General features: G+C 46.6%; 1 protein-coding gene across 2 annotated transcripts in view; it reads right to left on the bottom strand.

The window, feature by feature from the left end:
- The window catches only part of LOC137423189 (slit homolog 2 protein), a 559,055-nt gene that overhangs the window by 5,867 nt on the left and 529,508 nt on the right, over positions 1-23,680 (bottom strand). For both annotated transcript variants that reach the window (XM_078774590.1, XM_078774591.1), the window contains 3 exons: positions 16,171-16,325; positions 14,850-15,156; positions 9,991-10,202 (listed from right to left, as the gene is read on the bottom strand). In XM_078774590.1, the coding sequence (XP_078630716.1) occupies positions 9,991-10,202; positions 14,850-15,156; positions 16,171-16,325 (674 nt within the window). The remainder of the gene's footprint in view (positions 1-9,990; positions 10,203-14,849; positions 15,157-16,170; positions 16,326-23,680) is intronic.

Here is a 23,680-nt window from a genome sequence, read left to right as displayed (position 1 = left end):
GAGAAACAACCAATAGATTTTGCCTGTGAATTTTTTTTCATAGTTGTCAAATACCAGCAATGTTGACAGTATTGAGTTCGAACAAAAAAAAGCAGAATTATGGCAGATGATGGTACGTGAACAAAATATTGTACACCTGTGTCTGTCAGCAAAATGTTGAATGAATCCAGCAAGATGTGCCATGCTGACACTAATGCGGTGCCAGCCTGGGGCTGATAAGATGGCCTAGAGGTACGCACACTCACCTCTTAGCTGTCTAGCCTGGGTTTGAATCCTGAACCAGCTATAAACTTTCATCCTGGTGTTTCACAGGCAGGGTGGTTCATCAATGTGCGTTCTGTCCATCGGATGGATGGTAAACTGGCATCCTGTGCCTGCACTAGTTGGTAGACGCTAAAGATTGCATGGTGTCCTTCTTGAAGAGTAGGCAAGCTATCACTGGCCCCCCTGGCCTACTTCGATTCCTGCTTTCAACAGCAGAGGGCATTGTTGCATCAGCAGCAAAGCCACGCCCTCAGCCATTGATACTACCCCACAGCATTGTGCTACATACGAACGAATGCATTAATGGTGCCTCAGCCATTAGTTTCTATGTGTCTTAGAAAACAATCAGTGGAACCAAGGGAAGAGATCAACTTCATGGTCATAATTGACATCTTTTAATGCTTGTAAACCCTGCATCAGTTATTATCAAAACAAAGTTCCTTCAATTAAAGATTATAGCAGTAATATGGCAAAAGCTCAACATTATGGTTTCTGTTGTTGTTATTGTTGTTGCTCATCTGTCCTGAAGTCTGATGATTCATCAGCTTACGCAGGAAAAAAAAACACAAGAAAACTCACTTTTCAGAAATAAAAGCATATTGGCTTTGAGTTTAGGTCGATATTGAGTTTAGGTCGATATTGAGTTTAGGCCGATATTGAGTTTCGGTCGATATTGAGTTTAGGTCGATATTGAGTTTAGGCCGATATTGAGTTTGGGTCGATATTGAGTTTAGGTCGATATTGAGTTTAGGCCGATATTGAGTTTAGGTCGATATTGAGTTTAGGTCGATATTGAGTTTAGGCCGATATTGAGTTTGGGTCAATATTGAGTTTAGGTCGATATTGAGTTTAGGCTTGGAGAGACTCCATGCAAAGTGGGAGCGTTAAGGCATGTTCAAACCACATGGACATGCTCCCACCTGTTCCTTGGGGTCTGTGAATAGGTTCATGGGCCATGTGTGGGCTCCGCAGATAGGATCTGCCCTGCTTCTAGGGTCTGCGATACCATAACAGTGATAACCATACCGTAACTATAGACCCCCGTTAATTGGGCAGAGCTGTGTACAGTTGAATTCGCAACTACTCCGATCGGTCAGGGGTCGTCGAGTGGTAAGAGTCACCAACTTGAATACCTAAGGCCGAATAGAAGCGACCAATCTATGTCATCACATGGACATCATCATGCTGGTAGTCTTGGAGAAGAAGGATATAAAATGGCGGACATTCACGAGTATGTGTAGAGTGTAGGGCGAAGACCTCATCACATATAGGTTGTGGGAAGATCATGTGATTGAGGTATTTAACTTTGGGAAGTGCACATGTGGAGTATGGACGAGTAATAATGTAAGGAATCGCTATGAACAATATTTTGAAGGATGTGACGTGACAGCAGCGGTTTGCTATTGGGATATATGTGTATAAGCAGTGAGAGGAACTCCAGTGGAGAGAACTTGCATAGTATTGGCAGACAATTATAACTTGCGACGACAGCTGATCGGCGACGTGTTTTCATTGGCCAATATGACACCAGTCAGCAGTAATCAACATGTGATTAAATGAGTCAATATGATGGTTTGTAGGGTTTGCATGTCAGTTTACAGAAAGTGTTCTTCCATCAAAAGTAACTTTTAATCTTAAGAAGGGTTGCCAAAATGGAAGGTGCGTGTAAGAACCTTTTTGAGTTTGATTTGAAGCACAATTTGTGGAACTATCCTGGTAACAGGACACAGGATGTAAAGTTTGTTGCTGACGTCTTCCAAAATCTCTCGATCTTTGTAAAACAAATATTGTTAACATGTTAGGGGCAGGCCTGCTGTTTTTTCGATATATATATATATATATATTGTATACAAGATCGAGGCTCGTGTAAGAGACGAGGCATAGATTACAAAAAGACAGACTGACACATAAAGCATATGATAAAGGGAGCGGGAGACAAGATGGAGAGCAGGAACATCGGGAGATCTGTGGGAGGGAGAGGGCTTGGGGGGAAGGAGGCGTGGGAAGAGGGGAGGGGGGAGTGGGAGAGGTCAAAAAACATATGGACACTGCTAGGACTTCCAGGAAAGAAGTCGGTGTTTCAAAAAAGTGGATCTGGGGTGAATTAACGGGGGTAGAAAAGATCAAGGTTTTGGATGGGTTATGCCCTTTCAGGTACCTGCATAGGGGTGTTGCTAACCTGATCCATGAAGAAGGCCATTTTTCAAACTAGCTGGGCAACTTCTTCACATTCCTTGTAGCACTGTCATTATTCCATTAAGAAAATGTCATCGTACAAGCCACCGAGATTCAAATTAATGTAAATTCTTTAAAAAAAAACAACTCATCAACACTTTGGCATAAATCCAAATGAAGACTTTCCATTTTGCATAAATAAATAGGAAAAGTATCCTCAACACCTTGTCTTTCCACATCACTTAGTCAGAGATAAATTGCTTGTTGCGAAAGCCTGCCTGGTCAAATGGTAAGCTGTGCCAGCGAGTGTCTCTAATCAGGTTCACAACAAACTACCAAGCACCTTACACAGCACACACAGGAGTGAGATTGATCGACAGCTTGCGGCATCTTCCTTTGGTCTATTTGGTTTCAGCAGTGGAATGACCTCGGCATTATGCCACGATTTTGGGATCTTACATTTGAGTCGGCATTGGTCACACAATGATAACTCGAAATTCCAACCAATATGTGTGCTTTATCTGATGATAATTTTTAGAAGAAAATTTAATTTTGTTTGCCCTCAGAGCCTGTTCAAACATCTTATAATCAGTTCAGTATGTTTATTTGCCCATTGTGTAATGATGTTGTTTTTGTGAATTCATTATATGTTGAAAAACTCCTCCGTAAACCTGAGACACCATGAAAAGAAATTGAAAACTCCAACTTACCGATTACATCTTGGCAACATAATAGGAATTTGGGTCCCAGTGAACCTTATACATAATGCAACAAAGCACGAGAGTTTAACAGTAACAGAAAAATATGTTTTCAGTGACTTTCATTTTTAACCCGCATCTGGCAGGAAATAATTGATGACATCTTACTATAATTCACCAAATGTCCGTCCGCCCATCTGTCTGTCTGTCTGTTCCCAGGTACCGCAAGAATGTCTGAACCGATCGCAACGATATTTGGGGGGGGGGGGGGGGGGGTAATCCTAGGACCCCCTGGAGTAAAATAGGCTACATTGTTTTTCCAATTTTTCCAATTTTCCAATTTTCCCAAACACGATGGAATAATATTTACCGATATGAACAGTGATGTGGCTTTTGTTGAAATTCTACATACCAGGAGAGAGTAGATTGACTCCTGACGAACTCTTCCTATATAAACGTGCGGCTCCGAAGTAACACGGCAGCGTGTGCAAAGCGACTGAGAAACAGGTGTAGCGGCCGCTTCCGTGTTACAGATTCGGTGCGCACTCTTCACACATAAACGTGCGACTGAGAAAGACGTGTAGCGACCGCTTCCGTATTGCAGAATTCAATCTTTTTTCAAAATGGGTGCCATGTACTGTTTATATTTTGATGATTTGCGTGTGATATGATTCAACGGATGTTTATATGAATCATTTAAAATAAAAAGCCTTCAATTTCTGATATTTTGCCTTTTCATTTGGGCTTCCCAATTGAATCACCGCCCGTAGGGCGGGTACCATTGCTTGTCTATATAATTCGAGTCGTTTGCTCTCTGGGGTTTAGCATAGTTGTATGTATTAAATAGATTCTCAAGGAAATTGGATGCAGGAAGAGACCATTTGTACACTCAACCATGTACTCCATCAGCACCACATTAATTCAATCTAGCAGTTTATCAACTTAAATTCACTGGGGGTGGAGACTTATGGGGCTGAGGAGTGAGGATGAGAACAGTGTTGCAAACACAGGTATCACCAGGATGTGTTTTACATATAGGATCCAATGTCTGTGCGCCATTTTTGCATTTCCTCCCAAACCACTGGTCGCACAATGGTGGAAATGGTGGAAATGGTGGAAATGGTACTAAAGCGCGGTGTTACGCGCGCTACTTGTAAGCAAGGAGGAAGCGGACAACGCGGCAATTTGTAAGAGTCTTTATTTCAAGAGCTCACTGTAACACTGAGCTGCTCAGGGCTGCGCGCCCCGTGTATATCGTGAGGCCACGCCTCTCTCCCTGGCGTGGCCCACCCCCACTTGGTGTGCGGGGTGATGTCACCACGTCAGTGCTTTCGTGTCCGCCACACGCGCCCCCCCAGAATTCCCGCGCACCTGAAGGGTCAGTTTGCGGGGCAAACGGATGACCCGGCCGAAGCGCCCCCTGGCGACTGGCGGCGTCTGGGATGCAGGGATGCCATCTGGGATGCCTCCGGCTGCAGGACCGGGGGGCGGCGTGGCGGCGGGGCTGGGTGGTGCCGGGGGTCCGCCCGCAGGGGGGGCGGCCCCGACGCGGGGGTCGGGCCACTGGCGGTGGATGGTCCACGTCGAGGTGGGCCGGCTTGAGGCGGTCCACAGAAACGCGGTCAGGAGTACCGCCGATGTCCAGGGTGAAGTGCTTCACCCAGGTCTCCAGCACGCGGAAAGGCCCGTCGTACGGGGGCCGCAGTGGTGTCCGGTGGGCATCGTGGCGGACGAAAACGTACTCCGCCGTGCGAAGCTCCGGGGCGACGTGCGTCGGTGGGTGCCCGTGGCGTGCCGTTGGCACCGGGGCGAACCTCTGGGCGGTCTCCTGCAGAGCGGAACGCTGCTGTGCCGCAGACCATGGTGCCGTGGAGTCGGGGAGGAACTCGCCCGGCACCCGCAGCGGTTGCCCAAAGACCAACTCCGCCGCGGATGCGCGCAGGTCCTCCTTGGGCGCCGTCCAGAGGCCCAGCAGGACCCAGGGGAGCCTGTAGACCCAGCCGCCGTCGCGGAGGGTGGCCCGGAGCGCGGCCTTCAATGAGCGGTGAAATCGCTCGCACAGGCCGTTAGCCTGGGGGTGGTAGGCCGTGGTTCGGTGCAGCCGGACCCCGAGCCCCCGCGCGACCGCCCCCCAGAGCTCCGAGGTGAACTGGGGGCCGCGGTCGGACGAGATGTCTGAGGGGGCACCGAACCGGGCGACCCAGGTGGCGATGAACGCCTGCGCGACGTCCGCCGCCGTCGTCGACGCCAAGGGCACGGCCTCCGGCCACCGGGTGGTGTGGCCCACCATGGTGAGGACGTGGGTGAAACCCCGCGAGGGGGGCAGAGGTCCCACCAGGTCCACGTGGACGTGGTCAAACCGGCGTTCCGGCACCGTAAACGGGGCCAGGGCCTGGGTGTGCCGGTGCACCTTGGCGCGCTGGCACGCGAGGCACGTCCTGGCCCAGCCGCGGACGGCCTTCCGGAGGCCATGCCAGACGAATTTGTCGGCGATCAACCTCTGGGAGGCCCTCGTGCCCGGGTGGGACAGGCCGTGGATGGCGTCAAACACCTGGTGCTGCCAGCCCGCGGGCACGATGGGGCGAGGCCGCCCGAGGGAGACGTCGCACAAGAGGGCCGCGCCCGTGCCGTCGAACGGCACCTCGGTGACGCAGAGGCCCGTGACGGCGGTCCGCAAGGCCTGGACGTCAGGGTCAGCGGCCTGGTCCGCTGCCATCCGGGCATAGTCAATGCCGAGGTGGACTGCGTGGGCGACGGCCCGGGAAAGGCAATCCGCCACCGGGTTGTCCTTCCCTACGACGTGCCGGATGTCCGTCGTGTACTCGGACACGGCCGAGAGGTGACGCTGCTGCCGGGCCGACCACGGCTCGGTGACCTTGCCCATCGCGAAGACCAGCGGCTTGTGGTCGACGAAGGCCGTGAACGCACGGCCCTCGAGCAGATGGCGGAAGTGCCTGACCGCCAAGTGAAGCCCGAGCAACTCGCGGTCGAAGGTACTGTAACGGCGTTCGGGCGGGCGAAGCTGCCGGCTAAAAAACGCCAGCGGTTGCCAAACTCCACGCACCCATTGCTCGTGCACCGCGCCCACCGCGTAGTCCGAGGCGTTGGTGGTGAGGGCGATCGGTGCATCGGGCGCCGGGTGCGCGAGCATGGTGGCGTTAGCCAAGGCGAGCTTCGCGCCCGTGAACGCCGCGTCCATCTGCTCGGTCCAGGTAACGTCGCCTTTGCCCGGCTTACCTCGGAGAGCTTTGTGCAGGGGGCGCAGGAGCTGGGCGATACGGGGCAGGAACCGATGGTAAAAGTTCACCATGCCTAGGAACTCCTGCAGCCCCCTGATCGTGCGGGGGCGCGGAAACCCCTTCACCGCCTCCACCTTGGCCGGCAGGGGGACGGCTCCGTGCCTGGTGACGCGGTGCCCCAGAAAATCGATGTCGGCGACGCCGAACCAGCACTTTGCGGGGTTCACAATCAGGCCATGCTGGCCCAGGCGTTCGAAGAGCGTGCGGAGGTGGTGTAGGTGCTCTTTGCGGGACGCGCTGGCGACGAGGATATCGTCCAGGTAGACGTATACAAAATCCAAGTCGCGCAGGACGCTGTCCATCAGCCGCTGGAACGCCTGAGCCGCATTCTTCAGATGGAAGGGCATCCGCAGGAATTCGAAGAGTCCGAACGGCGTGATGACCGCCGTCTTCGGGACGTCCTCCGGCCTGACTGGGACCTGATGGTAGCCGCGTATGAGGTCCACCTTCGAGAAGAAGGACATGCCCGCCAAACGGGCGGAAAAGTCCTGAATGTGGGGGACGGGGTAGCGGTCGGGGGTGGTGGCGTCATTGAGACGGCGATAGTCCCCGCACGGTCGCCATCCCCCGCCGGGCTTTGGCACGATGTGCAGCGGCGACGCCCAAGCACTCTCCGAGCGCCGAACGATGCCGAGTCGCTCCAGGGTAGCGAACTCCGCTTTGGCTACCGCCAGCTTCGTCGGCTCGAGGCGGCGTGCCCGGGCGTAGACCGGTGGCCCGACGGTGGGGATGTGATGGGCCACCCCGTGCTTGACGGCCCCCGCCGAGAAGGTGGGCCGCGTGAAGGCCGGGAAGCCGGCGAGGAGGCGGGTGAATTCGTCCGCTGCCGGAAGCGTACAGATCAACGTGGCCGGAACCGAACCGTTCGGCAAGCCGCTTGGCAAGCCGCTCGGTGAGCCGCTCAGTGAGCTGCTCGACGAGCTGGGCAGTGCACAAGCGAGCGAGCTGAACGTCTCGGCCTGGACAAGACGTCTGTGCTTTACGTCGACCAGGAGCCCATTTGCGCACAGGAAGTCCGCGCCAAGCAATGCCATGGGCACGTCGGCGGTGACGAACGACCATCGGAAAACCTGCCCTCCGAACCGCAGAGAGAGGCAGCTTTTTCCGTACGTACGGATGGGCGTCCCGTTCGCGGCAAGCAGCGCGGGGCCCCCGCCCGCGGCGTGCTTGTCCGACGTACCGGCAGGAATGACACTCACCTGCGCTCCCGTGTCGCACAGGTAACGGCGCCTGGATAAGGTGTCCGTTATGAACAGCAGGCTGCTCGAACGGCCGGCGCTCATTGCCACTATCGAGCGCCGGCCCGGGCGTTTCCCGACCTGTTGAAGGAGCATGGCGGATGACACTGTCGAGCCTCGTGGCCGAACTTGGCGTGGAACCAGCACAAGGTGGTGGAGCTGGAGGAGTGCGGCTGGCTCCACCAGGCTGGTGGAGCCGGCGGTTTTCCCCATGGTGGCGGTTTCCTCTGCGGCGGTGGGCAGGGCGTGGCGGCGGCCACGAGGTGCATATCAGCATGCTGTGTATGCTGTGTAAGCTGATGCTGTGAATCAGCATCGGCCTCGGGATTCACGAGGTGGGCAGCAGCATCAGCCTCGAGATCCGCGACGGCCGCACCGACTCTCGCCCACGTGTCCGAAGCCGCGAAGTACCTGTCCGCCTCGGCGGCCAATGCTCGGGGTTCCGTTAGCATGGTCCCGGCCAACGCGAGGCGTACCTGTGCTGGAAGTTGGCGACGGAAAAGCGCCCGGAATAGAGAACCAGGGGCTTCGTCGCCCAACAGCGACAGCATATGGTCCATTCGGACCGACGGGCGCGTGTCGCCGAGCTCGGGGAGATCCAGGAGGCGGTCGGCCCGTACGTCCTCCGTGAGGCCGAACGTGGCTAGGAGCAGCCGCTTGAGTGCCTGTAACACTGAGCTGCTCAGGGCTGCGCGCCTCGTGTATATCGTGAGGCCACGCCTCTCTCCCTGGCGTGGCCCACCCCCACTTGGTGTGCGGGGTGATGTCACCACGTCAGTGCTTTCGTGTCCGCCACAGTACTATAGTAATCGCCAAGGACCTCGGCAGTACAGGGTCAAGACAAAGTTGCTTTGGACAAAAACATTTCCATTATTCACATCGAAAAATACCAAAACAAATCAAGAGTGAGCAATGCTTCTCTTGGCTCGGCGACAATTCATGAGATGCCGATTGCATGTGCGAGGCTAGGTGCACTGTGATTGGCTCCTGGCAGGTGATGTCAATGGGGCCCTTACTGTACCTGTTTTCCCGTTCTTAGAAGATCAAAAAAATAGAGATAGGAACAACGCAACAAAAAGTGGGACGTGGGACAATGAGCATGCTAGTAATAATAGATGCATTCAAAACGACTAAAGTGAACCTTGAACCTTGATCCATCCAAAATCTTGATCTCTTCTACCCCCGTTAATTCACCCCAGATCCACTTTTTTTTGAAATACCGACTTCTTTCTTTCCTGGAAGTTCTAGCAGTGTCCATGTGTTTTATACCTCTCTTCCCCCCCCCCCCCCCCCATGCATCCTCCTCCCAAGCCCTCGCCCTCCCACAGATCTCCCGATGTCCCTGTTCTCTGCTGTTGTACTTGTGTGCTTCTCTCTCTCTCCCCATCTTGTCTCCCACTCCCTTTATTGTATGTTTTGTGTGTCCGTTTTTTTTTTTGGTTTTTTTTGTGATTGATTTTTGTGAACTCTTAGAAGAGCGTCGATCTTGTATACAAAAAAAGGCTAAAATTGAGAGAGCATGAAAGAAGAGACCAAAGAATGATATTAAGGAAAATACACAAGTCTTTGGAGAAAAAGAAAAGCAGAAGCTGCAAAAAAAGAAAGAAAGAGATCAGCAGTGGGAAGATGGAACAGAAAAAAAAGAAAAAAAGATCTGCATGCATGTCAAGTGCAGAATGCTTTGTAGACAGGGTGCAGCTCAAGCGTGCAGCCACTCTCACCTGGGACAGCTGCAGATGGATTCCTGAGGAACTGTTAGTGAGAAGCCTAGCAAGGCTGTCAACATTAGCAGGGACATCACCAGTAGTTCTGTTAGCTTGGCTGTTATCCACTTTTGCTTTACAGGGAAAGGAGGACAGAAAGACAAAGAGAAAAAAGAGCGAGAGAGGCATAGACAAAGACGGGGATAGTAGATAGCATGAGAATGTCAAATGTCACACGAATTATTACTACATGTTGAGTCACAGAGACAAACAGGCCTGAGGAGACATTTGTAAACAGTTGGCCAAGATGTTTTGACTCTGAAGTATAACAGCCGAGTATAATATATTTTGGTGAAGATTGTTCACCTGTACAATTTGGGTCTTTTATGAATTTTGGTAAATTTCATAAGGTTATCTGTGGATAACATAAGGTTATCCACAGCTATTTGATAATGGCACACTAAACTGTAAAGGTGTAAAGAATGAAGTGAATCGGTACACCAAAAACGTGAGCAACACACAGAGGAGTATTTGCAAAGCGATGATGATCACAGCTTTGGCAAAAAGGCATTGGGCTTGAGGGTGCATGATCGATGCGTGGAAATACTCTCACCTTCATCGCAGTGCTCACCCCGATAACCGGACTTGCAATGACAGGCCGGGGCATTGTCGGGCCTCACTTTGCAGTGGCCATGCTTACAAAGCATGTCCCGGCACGGGTCCACCGGCTGTGCGTCGCGATCACACAGCACCCCTAAGTATCCCTCGTGGCAACGGCAGCTGTACGAGTGTGCATCACTGGCGACACACTCCCCATGTGCACATCTGGAAGAAGGCAAGAATAGGAAATGGAGAGAATAGGGGATGGTTTGAGGATCCATGTGCACGAGCAAAATTTCAGCCAATAAACAAAATTTTGACCTATTGCGTAGTTCTTGCATGTTGTTTACCTAACATTTATTTTAATACTTATTCGTCTAGCATTTATATCACATGATGCTATAAAACACTTGCACCCATTTAATTTGAAGCTAACTCCGAGGGCCTTTCACTCACTCACCGCAGACAGGTAGGTGGTCTTTCTGTCTTCTACGGACTCCTCTCCGGCCTTGCTCCCCCAGCTCTATCTGTGCTCTGTCCCCCAAATACTCCTACAGGTCGCACAAGATCTGCCAGCACCCCTCTTATGGTGATACTGCCAATATCAAGACTCTCTATTCACCTTCACTCTTTCATTCCTCTTTTCTCCCGCCAATGGAACAAACTCCCTCACTCTATTCAATCCCACTCCTCCCTCCAGGTCTTTAAAACAGCTGTTCACCACCCTCTCTTATCTTCCCCCATCCAAAACCTTGACCTCTTCGACCTCCGTTAATTCACCCCAAATCCACTTTTTTTGAAATACCGACTCCTTTCTTTCCTGGAAGTTCTAGCAGTGTCCATGTGTTTTATACCTCTCCCACCCCCCCCCCTTCCCATGCCTCCTCCCCACAAGCCCTCTCCCTCTCACAGATCTCCCGATGTCCCTGTTCTCTGCTGTTGTACTTGTGTGCTTCCCTCTCTCTCCCCATCTTGTCTCCCGCTCCCTTAATTGTATGTTTTGTGTGTCCGTTTTTTTTTTTGTGATTGATGTTAGCTCTTACACGAGCCTCGATCTTGTATACAACAACAACATGCATTTTAAAGGCCATTTTCCCTGCTAGAGCGGGGGTTAGCCTTGCGGTCCCCATGACAATCTTCTCCATTTTGCCCTATTTTCTGCATCTCTCCTTGTTAACCCCCTTGCCCGCATTTCTTCTTCCACCATTTTTAGCCAAGTCTTTCTCGGTCTTCCCCGTCCTCTGCTTCCTTCTACATTCATTTCCATCACTCTTCCCACCCAGTCACTTTCATCCTTCCTCAACACATGACCAAACCATCTCAACCTGTTCCTCTTCACAGCATCAATCACAGGCTCTATTCCCATCATCTTTCACAATTCATCATTTGTCTTCCTCTCTCTCAACGATACTCCACACATCCACCGAACCATTCGCATTTCCACCCTTTCCAGCCTTCGTTGCTGCTCTACGTTCATTACCCATGTCTCGCTCCCATAAATCATAACACTTCTCACACATGCAGCATACACCTTTCCCTTCAGCTTCAACGACACTCCCCTCCTCGTCAGCACGCCACTCAATTCCCGAAACTTCTTCCATGCACATCTCACTCTTGCAACCGTTGCCGAGTCTGATCCACCTTCTCCATTCAGCATGTTTCCGAGGTAGCAAAATGTTGGTAGCAAAAGAGCGAGGTAGCGAGGTAGCAAAATGATCTTGTATACAAAAAAATATATATATTTTGTTTGCCGAGTCTGTCTGCACAGATACAATTCCCGCCTCAAAGGCCAACTCTTGCGAAAGATGTTTTGCACAACTGCATCCGAGGAGCCAGCTACCGCAGCGCTTTTTAAAGGAAAGTATGTTGCAAGATGCTCTGTGGCCTGCCGAGACTCTTTCAGAACACAAGTTTTCATTGGATTTGATCATGCTGCTGATTCGACTTAAAACTTAGTCAGCTACTTAATTAGAACCTGACGGTTTAAGTTAACTTACTGTGTTCCAATACTGCTTGGATAAAATAGCCAATCTTTGTGTCAACGTTTTATTACCGTGTTCAACCTCATGAAGGAGAAACATTAACATGTTTCAAGCCAGCCAGCATGTTAGCAACCAAGCGACATCTCATACCAGAAAACACGTGTACGAAACGTCACACGGAAATTGCATGTATAAACGTGTTTTGCGTCACATCTTTTCTCTTCGAAAAGACATTGGTGTCTGACTACCAAGGGGTTTTGGTGTTGCAGATGTTGATGCTTGCTTTGGAGACTGTGGATACTTCAGAGAGCCAACAGGAGACTGCTTTTCACAAAAGTTCTGAATCTCGGGTGTATTCCCCATTGGTTAGAATAAATCAACTGACGGCAATTCCTGCAGAATGATGAGCCTTTCACATCACAACTTCTAGGACCCACCTCTCTTGCACATGCAACAGCGCTCTAAGTACTCTCTATTTTAAACTTATCCTTTGCATTAAAATCCCCTAGACACGATTTGCCCATCGGTGTTCAGAACCACCCACACCAGATACGGTGTCTCCCTCCGTCTCTCTCGTTGTGCAGAGGCACACACCATCTTTCTCTCAGGTACTTTCCAAGTATTGTTGGCTTTTTTAGAAGCTTTCTGAGCCATTTTAAGTAGCAATCCTTATCGCACATGCACAATAGTGGTTCACATGCCCCGAAGATCTCTCTTTCTAGGCCCTTCTGCACATGAACGAGCATTTTGGTCATTTCAAAAGTCCCACACTGAGCACAATCGTGCTCACATATATTTGATAGCCAATAGTTTGTTTGCCTACCCAAGTCCATAAATACCCTGAGCTAGTTATTCAGAGGTTAGGGCTCTGCGTGACATGCCATTGCTCGCGTTTGCGTGAACATATTGCTAAACTTGCTGTTAAATCCTTGGTGAAGGTGTTGTGTCGTGGGAATGGCACGCTGCTATGAAGATATACTTTCCTTATATAGATATAATATTTTTATTTCCTTCTGCAAAGTGAAGTCTCCTTCTTCCTCTCACACCTTATTATACTCTAATTGTGAATTAGTGGACACATTTTCAGATACACAAGTGGCTGCATTGCCAGTACAGTGGTCTTCTTGTGCCTATGTTTATGTGGCAAGACTCTGGACACATTTCTTACATATTTGGCACATGTATGCAATAATATCTGTGCATGACGCAGGTAAAATTATTTTGGGATTGGGGCCAATACTCATGGGACACACAATTTCCTTTCGGAATTTTAAAAACTTAAGTTTTTTATTTTTAGGGGATAGATTAGTACAAGATTGTATATCCTTTCGGGGACTATTATTTATTTATATACATTTCACGATCACCACAACCTACATAAAACTTAAGATTATTTATTTTTATAGACACGACCATCACATCAGGGCTACCGACAAACAACCTTGAATTATATATTTACGAGCAGGAGTATTTGGCGTTGCCGGGGAGTGGGTGGGGGAGGGGGAAGCAGGAGAGGGAGGGGTGAGGAAGGGAATGAGTAGTGGAAGGGGGAGGGGAGGGGGAGGTGTGGGGAAAGATATACCACATATACATATTTTGGGGGGGAGGGGTGGCTTTGACAGGCCCCTCCGTTTTGGGGAAGGGTGGTAAGGGAAGGAGGAAAAATTTACCCATGCAAAGAGTGCTTCATTACCTCAGTGTTGCACATGGAAAAAAGGAAATTGTAATACCTTCTGCCTACACGGTACACATTTACACGGATAATTTACGCCACACACCCTCGAATGAGGCCACGGCCACATAGCCTATGTTACCCCCCCCAGACAAAGTTGTATTTGTATTTGTACCCCGAGTAAAGTAAAAAAGCGTTTATAGCTGGAGTTCCCGGCGTTGCTCAAGTGAAAAAGAAATATTAACATATTTGAAATGAATGAATGAATGAATGAATGATCGTTTAAGGCCATTTTCCCCGCTAGAGCGGGGGTTAGCCTTGTGGGCCCCATGACAATCATGGTTCCCTGTTTGAGGCAATGTTTTTTTTTATGGCCGGATGCCCTTCCTGACGCCAAAACATATTTGAAATGAGTGCAAATATAATGGAAAAACAATTACATCCAAATCAGAATCCATCACGAATGTCAAATCATCATTTTACCTTTTACTTGAATATATGCTGGTGAATGTGCCATTCATTACGTTTCTGAGTTAAGTATGATGATGTTCAGGAAGAAGAAGAAGCCTTACCACCAACGTCGACCGCTTCTGGAATTGTTTTATTATATGTGTTCAAATGTCTGGTGATTGTTTTTTATTTATTTATGCGAATGTGTACTTGTATATAACTGTCACTAATCAAAAAGGCTTAGAAGTATAGAGCGATTTAAAAAAAAATTAAAAACCGAACTTTTTTTTGCCTGAAACACTCCCCGGCACTCACTGATGAACCTCTGAAAGTTTGACGAAGATCTGTTCAGCCATCTCTGGGAAAAATGGCGACACAGACCAACGGCTCTCATTTATAGTAGATTTGTCTACCTTTCACCATTCTACAGCCTACAGTGACATAACACTTATTAATTATTTATTTATTTAATTATCTATTTATATGCACTTCATCTCCAATAGCAACACACAACTTAAAAGGTTTAATGATACTATTGTAGGACCTTCATGATGAAATTGATGACATCTAAATTGCATGAGAGAAAACGTGCCGAAAACCTTCCAGAACAATGTGCCCCATAATGACGCCCAGCACATGATGACACTTTCACTCGGATTACATTTTGTCAAGAGTTAACACGAGCTGACAGTATAAAATTAAATGCAGGAAAATAGAGTAAAAGTGACATGCATGAAGATATGCATCACCAGTCCAGGGTATACGCACTTATGGTTATGGCAGGCGTGCACGTCTGGCCGCTCACACCGTTCACCGAGCCAGCCGGTCTGGCACTGGCACACAAATCCGAGTGGGTGTGCGCTTGAAAGTAGGCACGAGCCATGTTGGCAGGACGACCGTCGGCAAGCCACGCAGCCGGGCACCACACCAGCACCACCTCCCCCTGCTCGCCCTTTGCGGAGGTCTTGCAGCTCGCTGTTGATATATAGGTGCCGCAGGCAGCCATGGAAGCTCCCCATGCTGTTCTTGGCCGGAGATGTCTTGGTTTTGGACACAGTCAGACCACTGGGGAGGCCTAAAAGTGTAAGTGGAAGTACAAAACATCTATAATGAGCTACAGAATCTTCAGGTGAAACAGCAAATAAAACACCAATCGTAATGTTATTATATTATACAAGCAGAAGTACCCGGCATTGCCGGGCGGGGGAGGGGAGGGAAGGGGGAAGGGGAGGGGAGGGGAACAGGGGGGAGGGGAGGAGAGGGGGGGAGGGGAGGGGGAGGGGGAAAGGGAGGGGGAGGGGGATGGGGAAGGGGAGGGGGGAAAGGGAGGGGGAGGGGGGAAGGGGAGAGGGTAGGGTGGAGGGAGAAGGGAGGGGGAAGGGTAGGGGGAGGGGGAGGAGGGAAGGGGAGGGGGGAGGGGAGGAGGGAAGGGGAGGGGGGGGGAGAGGGAGGGGGGAGGGAGAAGGGGGAGGGGAGGGGAGGGGGAGGGGGGAGGGGGGATGGGGGATGGGGGGAGGGGAGTGGGGGGAGGGGAGGGGAACATCTATAATGAGCTACAGAATCTTCAGGTGAAACAGCAAATAAAACACCAATCGTAATGTTATTATATTATATTACTACGTTACCACGTTTTAGTTCCAGCAAAATGCGAGTAGGCCTATTATGACTGAAATCTAAGTTATGTGACAAAACAAAACTAAACCTTCTAAACTGGGAGAAGCCTTGAATGGATGAACACATTCAAACACCTATCGCCTTGCACATTGAATAGTTCATGCTTGTCTGTCACTGTCTACACCCACTATATATGCGTATCATGGGATGTATCAGATTACTTTAAATTTTTATTGCTTTCCTGCAAATTCAGCCTTTTCCATATAAACACTGCGCACACATGAGTTGCATAATGAGGCTCGAATATTTAAAAAGTCTCAACTCCATGCAATGTGCAACAACCCACCAAAGGTATCTTTTTCACATCGCAATGCAAGGCCACAGTGAGGGGACGGGGAGCGGAGATGGGAAACGATAATTAATCAAAGCCCACAATGCCCATTGGGATGATAGCAGAGCGGTAGTTGTTGCTCACCGCCCACATAGAGAGGATGGTTTAGGTTCAGGCTGGACTGCTTGCCCATTGCCGTGAGACTCTTGGGTTTACCCCCATCCACGGACAGCTTGAGGCCCTGCTCGAGTGCCAGTAATTCCACCGTGTGAAAACGCCCATCGTTTATCGTCTCTAGGCTGACACCCAGCACAGGAAAAGTTTGTCAGGTCACACGACGATCATTGCATTACCTACTCTGGTGATGCAGGACTCGAGTTCAGGGCTACAGCCCCGAATCGAGCTCCAATTCTTTTTCTTCGACTTGGATTCAAACTAGACATAAAGACTCGTACTTTGGAACTGTGCAAACTTTGCAACTTTGTACTTTGTACGTACTTTGTACGTACTTTGTAACTTTGTACGTACTTTGCAAAGTCCTTGGAACTTGATATCTAAAGGAAAAACTTTTGATTGAATCAGATGTAATAATATTCCTGTTTTTGGTGTGTAAAATGTTCGCTTCAATAAAATGATTCCTCATCAAAACTGAAGATGTATCGCATAAAGATGCTCAAATGCTCTACCTGTTGAAAGTTTGGATAATTCATTACCTCCGTCACCAAAGGTGGATGGAGGTTATGTTTTCACCCCTGTCTGTCTGTCTGTCTGTGTGTGTGTTTGTCTGTGAACAAGATATCTCAAAAAGCTGTGCACTGATTCGGACGAAATTTGGCGGAGAAGTAGCGCATGTGACAAGGACGAAATGATTAGACTTTGGTGAAGATCCGGATCCGGCTAGTAGAATTTTAAAGTGATTTTTCACCATTGGGAGATAGGGCCAAAAACGATATATAGCAGGATATCTGAAAAAGTTATGGACGAGAATTGACTAAACTTGGTGGATGAGTTGGTTAGGTGACAAGAACAAGCCGATTCGATTTTGGTTCAGGTCAGAATCCAAATCCGACCTATCTGTGGGATACAAAACGTAAACTATTCACCAGGTGGAGGTAATGCTCCCTACCGAGTGCCGGTTCTAGTGTTTATTGATCCATTCATCTCAAATCACTGTAGATGATCCAATCACTTTACATGAAGACACATGGTATTTATTTCAAATTATATAAAATATATAAAAAATATAAAATATATATCAAAAAATATATATATATAAATAAATAAAATATATATATATATAAATAAATATTTATATATAAAATATAAAACTTTGGAAATATAAAAAAGCAGTGGGAGTAGAGTGGTCTTTTAGGCACAATGTAGAGGGAATATATTACATATTGAGTAGATGTAAATTGTTTAATATTAATTTTTCAGCGAAGGTGTTTTCATGACATGGCAGACACCCATTGTGTGATGAATATTGGAGGAAAGCATTGTTTGTTCACTTTATTAGCACTAATAACATAAATGAAAGGACCACAGTTTGACTTAATCATAGCCTCGGCACAATGCACCAACATCTAAAGTGAAGTTAATAAATCGATCCAGTCCAGATTATTATTGCAATAAAAACACAAATTGTTGCCACGATGACACAGATTCGGCCTGAAGCATCGTTATTGATCAGCTCGTTGTTGAGTGAAGAAGATCGTATCTTTAGTAAAGATTGGGTGAGTTATCACCGGCAATCTGGGATAATTCCACAAATTCCTGCCACCTTCAATTGAACACCAGACCTCGACAAGGAGGTATGGATAATTGGGGCAGGCAAAAACGAAGAAGATTACCATCCTTGCTATTTCATCAATTGCTTGTCATTTACCCTCTATCGCTACGTAAAATTATGTTTTCCTACATTTCATATGTTCATTCCTGGGAGGCAGTTTGCAGTTGTGCTGCTTTTGCAGCTTCGTAGCTTTTTCACATTATAAACATGTCACATCACATTACAAACCTAATTTGCATTTTTATTAGAGGCATGTAAAGTTCATTAATGCCGACAGTTTCAATAAAGTGGAAAGTATATACAGTTTTTAAATGAATATTTTTGGTTTATACAATAACCACATACTATTTAAAAAACATATTTTGACTTTAATTAAAGTCTTTCTTGACTTTCACGAAAAATCTCTTTTGACTTTCAGTAAGGACTAAAATCTTGTCAACTGAGAGGATCGAGGTGTCCAGATTGGGAGATGATCACGTGGAGATGGTGGAAAGTTCCATCATCCTGAGTTCTAACATTGAAGTGAGTGGAGAATGTGGAGGAGAATTAATAGAGGGTTAGTATTCTGAAGAAGAGCAATGTCAGGATTGACAAAGATCTGGAGAGACAAAGATGTGACAAAACAAACCAAGAGGCGGCTGGTGAATGCTCTGTGGCAATCTATGGATGTGAGTCGTGGACAGAAGAAAAAGGAAGAAAGGAAGAAGATCGACAGTTTTGAAATGTGGTTTTGGAGACGAATGTTAAAAATTCCATGGACTGAGAGAAGAACAAACAAATCAGCTGTTGAAGAAATTAGACCACCATGTAAATTAGAAGTGCTGATGCTAAATCAGAAGATGTCATAGTTTGGGTACATCATGAATGTAGAAAATGAAAATGTGGAGAGGTCAATTATGCTGGGTAGGGTTGAGGTTAGAATAGGAAGCAGTGCAGGATGGGGATGTTTGGAAAAATCTGATCATGAATGCCACCAGACGTCAGACATTATTTGATGGAACGACATAACTATAAACTAGATGGTATTCATAGAATACTTACCCTGCACAGACAACTTGGTGCGAGACAACTCTTGTTTTTGAAGGGTTTTTATTTGATCCAATATGGTTGCCAGACCATGTGAGCAATGACATCATAAATTTATATTCTCTAATATAATTGTTGTGTAGATCATGCTCAAGAAATTTCAAACTGATCAGACTAAGCATTGTCCTTGTTAAATTATGACGTCATAATTAAGGCACCAATGACGTCATCGTTAACAACACCAATGATGACACATTTCAATTTTTTCCATGGAGTGGTTTAGGAGACATAGTGGTGCAACGTTTTTCGATTTTTCCAAGATGGCGCCTGTACCACTTGACCTATGATGTCATAATCATCATTAAAAAGTTATCCTGGAGGAAATGCTCCTATGGTCAAAATTTAGTGTCCATCACACTAACAGTTGTAGAGAATTTTTTTTTTCATACTGATCAGATCAATAAAGCATTGTACTTGTCAAAATATGACATCATAATGAAGGCACTGATGACATCATCAATAACATCTTATTTCCCAAGGGGAGTACTTGACTTGTTTCACAATGAGCCTTGTTTCAATTTTTTTCCATTGATCGGTTTCGCAGATATAGAGGTGTAACGTTTTTCCAAGATGGCGTCTGTACCACGTGAGCTATGACACCGTAATTATGAATAAAAAATTATACAGGCAGAGGCGCTCCTATTGTAAAATTTCATGTCAATCGGACCAACGTTTGCTGAGAAAATGAATTTTTAAAATGCAGACACGCACGCACGTACGCCACACTTACGTACGCAACCGAATGCCTAACCCTGTTTTCGCTTCTCGAGTGCAGGGTAAATAAGATGGCGTCTGTACCACGTGACCTATGACATCATAATTATGAATAAAAAATTATAAAGGGGGAGGTGCTCCGAGACTAAAATTTCGTGTCAATCAGACCAACGGTTGCAGAGAAAATGAATTTCAAAAATGCAGACATGGACACACGTACGTACGCACCTGAATGCCTAACCCTGCTTTTCGCTTTGTTTAGCGCAGGGTAAAAAAATTAACATCTTAGCACGACTTCGCCTATTTTGCAATTGAATATTTAATTTGTTGCATGTGTGTGGTTTAGGCTGACAGTTTAGTTTGCGTTTTGTGTGTAGCGCAGGGGTTTCGAGGTCGGCGGGGATTAATCCGAAAAAAAAATTTTTTTTTTTTTTTTTTTTTTTTTGTATACTGAATCGAGGCTCGTGAAAGAGCTAAGATTCTGTTAAACCACACGAGTTAGTGCGACATCAAAAATTTTTTGGCCAAACTGTGTATACCACAAATGCTTAATTAGTATGAGCTCGCATGAAATACTGACCACCCAGTTAGCAGATTCGTTCCAAAAAAACAATCTTCCAAGAAAAGAAAAAAAAGCTCTCAAAATACTTCCTTTGAAGATCTTACAAGGAAAGAAACCAAAAGCAAATTAATTGTCTTTCCCTCATTCCCCACCTCGGGGGTAAAGTCGTTCAAAAAGGCAGCATTTGGATTCGGCTGGTGTTAATTTGTGTCATGGCACCACCGGTCTTGCATGCCTGACCTGGGTGTGGGCGTCATACTTGGCACCCGCGGGGAGTTCTCATGGATGCCCTTATTGACTTTAATGAAAAACACCAGTTTTGCCACATACTGGTCCGACATGTGACCACAAATGTCAAAAAGAAGACGCTTGACCGAAAGAATCCCATCGATGCAGGCAACATGAATGTTGTTGTTCGGAGAAACATCAATGCGGTTTCCCATGCTAATGGCGTGGTGGTACGCATTGCCACATGGTAACAATTTCACACTGGATTTCTACACCAATACCTCACTGTTCTCATCATAATATAGTTGAAGGATCATTACCTCCGCCACCGAAGGTGAACGGAGGTTATGTTTTCACCCTTGTCATTCTGTTTGTTTCTGTCTGTCTGTCTCTCTGTGAGCACGATATCTCAAAAGGTTATGGACGGATTCAGACGAAATTTGGTGAACAGGTTGGGTGTGTGACGACGAATTGATTTGATTTTGGTGAAGAGCCGGATCTGGATCAGGATCCGAGAATTTTTTAATTCTTTAAGTGATTCTTCACAATTGAGAGACAGGGTTAAAACCGATGCATAGCACGATATCTCAAAAAGTTGTGGACGGATTTGGATGAAATCTGCTGGACAGGTTGGGTGTTTGACAAGGACGAATTGATTCGATTTTGGTGAAGATTCGGATCCAGGGATTTTTTAAATTTTTCAATTTATTTTTTGTAATTCCTCATTTTTTTATGACAAACATTAGTGGATGAGTTGGGTAGGTGACAAGAACAAGTCAATTCAATTTTGGTTCAGGTCCAGATCCAGATCCAACTAAGCAATGGCTACAAAACGTAAACTGTTCAGCCTGATGCGCGCTACCCAGTGTCGTTGTAGTTTCAGCATGACATTATTTATCTCTGATAGATAGATACTACAAGTCAGAGTTTTCACTTTATCTCTCAACTTAAGCATACAGTAACTATTTTTTCCCCATCCATGGTGTGTGAATTCTGTTAAATTTACAATTAATGTCCAGCATGTATTGAGTAGCATATACTGCACGGCTTTTACAAGTTATATTATGATTATCACTTTATTTTGCATTTACAGCATCAGGATCAGAAAATCAGAGTCATCAGGATCAAATGCAGACGATTGAAAAAGAAGAATGTCTTCATCATCAATTGCAATTCAGGAAACAGTAATATGGAAATCATTGGAAATCAAGCTTTCATAATGCATTTAGTTTGGAGCTAAGTATCATTGGAAACAATATGTGGGATAAAGTAGTATGAAAAAAAACAAAAAAACAAATGGGTACAATTTAACCATGGAATACAAAACAAGTTTGGTCACCTGATCAAGATCAGGTTATTTAGACTTTCGTAAACTATCAAAGAGGTTGATGTGCAAAGCGGTAGCAAAGAATAACCCGAGAGTGCACCACGGCAATGTTGGACCAAATGGCCTCATTTCTTTGTTTGGGGTCAGTTTCTCCTCAGTCTCATGTTGTCGTTGTTTTTATATAATTCTCCGATGGCCACATACGCCCAGAAAATTTACCTTACGGGGGGGGGGGGGGGGGGGGAGCGAGGGTTGTGCCCATGACCTGACTATGGGTTCTTCTTCCCAGATGTATGCAGAATTTGGTGTAGATTGGCCAAAGGGTATGGAATTGTGTAGAAATGCAATCAAAGGCTTCGTACATGCACCGTACACTGACACACAACTATATATATATATATATATGTGTGTGTGTGTGTGTGTGTGTGTGTGTGTGTGTGTGTGCGTGTGTATATATATATATGATTAGCTACTGTTGTGGAGCCGCTATTTGTTTTTTTGGAGAGATTCTGGGATTAGAGGGGCGAAACCTCTATGATGCGTAGTTCACAGATGATGCTTTGGATAGGTCATTACGTCATCACTTCCACACTCGATAAACTCAAGAAACTCTTCAAATCTGTCTCACTCATGTTCTGAACACTTGCACTCTTTTTCTACATAATGTTTCAGCAACAGTACAATATAAAATTGCATCCCTTCAAAACTAACTACCCTAATCATATTACTAGGGTATTCATTTTCATTTACTACGTACACTGCCCACTCCACCCCTCGACACACACCCGCCCCGACGTATCCTTCTTAAAATATAAAGAGTCCTTTGATTATGCTCAACTGTATCTGAATCATAAGTGGATAACGACCAAGTGAACAAGGAATGTGTAATGATGCCTCCGTTCTAAAAAAAATCATGCTCGGCCTTGACTAGCATTTTTCTACATATCTAACTGCCAAATATGTGAAGAATACAATATGCTCCAACTAAAGTAAATATGAGGAATCTCCACAAAATATCATGAAGAATAAATGAAGAACTGTGAATAATAATGATAGATCCAGAATGATATGCATTCCTCCGGGAGTCAAGTCTAGAAATGGGAGTGAAATTTAATGCGGATTAGAGCAAAACCATTGGGGCAAGTGGAACTAATTGAGGCATGGAGGGCGTTGAAAATGGGACAATTTAACAGAGTATTGCAGAGGAAATGGATTTGGGGGTTCTAATGAAACGATCCCCGAAGCAATGAGGGCATTGCATTGCAGCTATAATGAAAGAAAATAGGAAATGGGGAAACAGAAATAGATAGATAATGTGAAAAGGGATTTGCAACGTCGTTGTATAAAAGTGTGGTCACCCACATTTTAGTTCATGAAAAGGTTCACGTGTTCGTAGAAAGAGACATTTTGTGCCACCATCTCTTAATATCTTGCCCCATCCAAAACCTTGATCTTTTCTACCCCCGTTAATATACCCTAAATCTACCTTTTTCAAATTCCGTTCTTTCCTGAAAGTCCTTGTAGTTGTTGATTTTGCATGCAGCCTGTGGCTGCTGGTTGCACAATTCTCTGGAAGCGCGTTTGTGCCGCTGATGCAGTGCCCCAATTACCAGTGAACTGGTACTCAATTATGCCGACCTTAGGAGGATGACAGGCTGAGTCGACCCCGCTGGCGTTAATTCAATGATCGACCGGGATCCGAACTCAGGATCCTAGGGTCCCAATCCAGCACCCTAACCGCTAAGCCAACACCAGGCTAGTCCTTGTAGTGTCCATCTTGTTTATCCTGTGTACCTCACTCCAGCTCTCTCCCTTCCACAGATCTCCCGATGTCTGTTCTCTACTGTTGTTGTGCTTCCCTCTCTCTCCCCCTCTTGTCTCCTGCTCCCTTTATTATATTTTTCATGTGTTTCTGTTTATATTTTTATGTGTTTTATGTGTTAGCTCT

This window comes from Myxine glutinosa, chromosome 3 (genome assembly GCF_964187855.1).
Source record: "Myxine glutinosa chromosome 3, kmMyxGlut1.1, whole genome shotgun sequence".
Classification (NCBI taxonomy): Eukaryota; Metazoa; Chordata; class Myxini; order Myxiniformes; family Myxinidae; genus Myxine; species Myxine glutinosa.
Note: the sequence above shows the minus strand (reverse complement) of the source record. Positions and strands in the feature narration are given on the sequence as shown.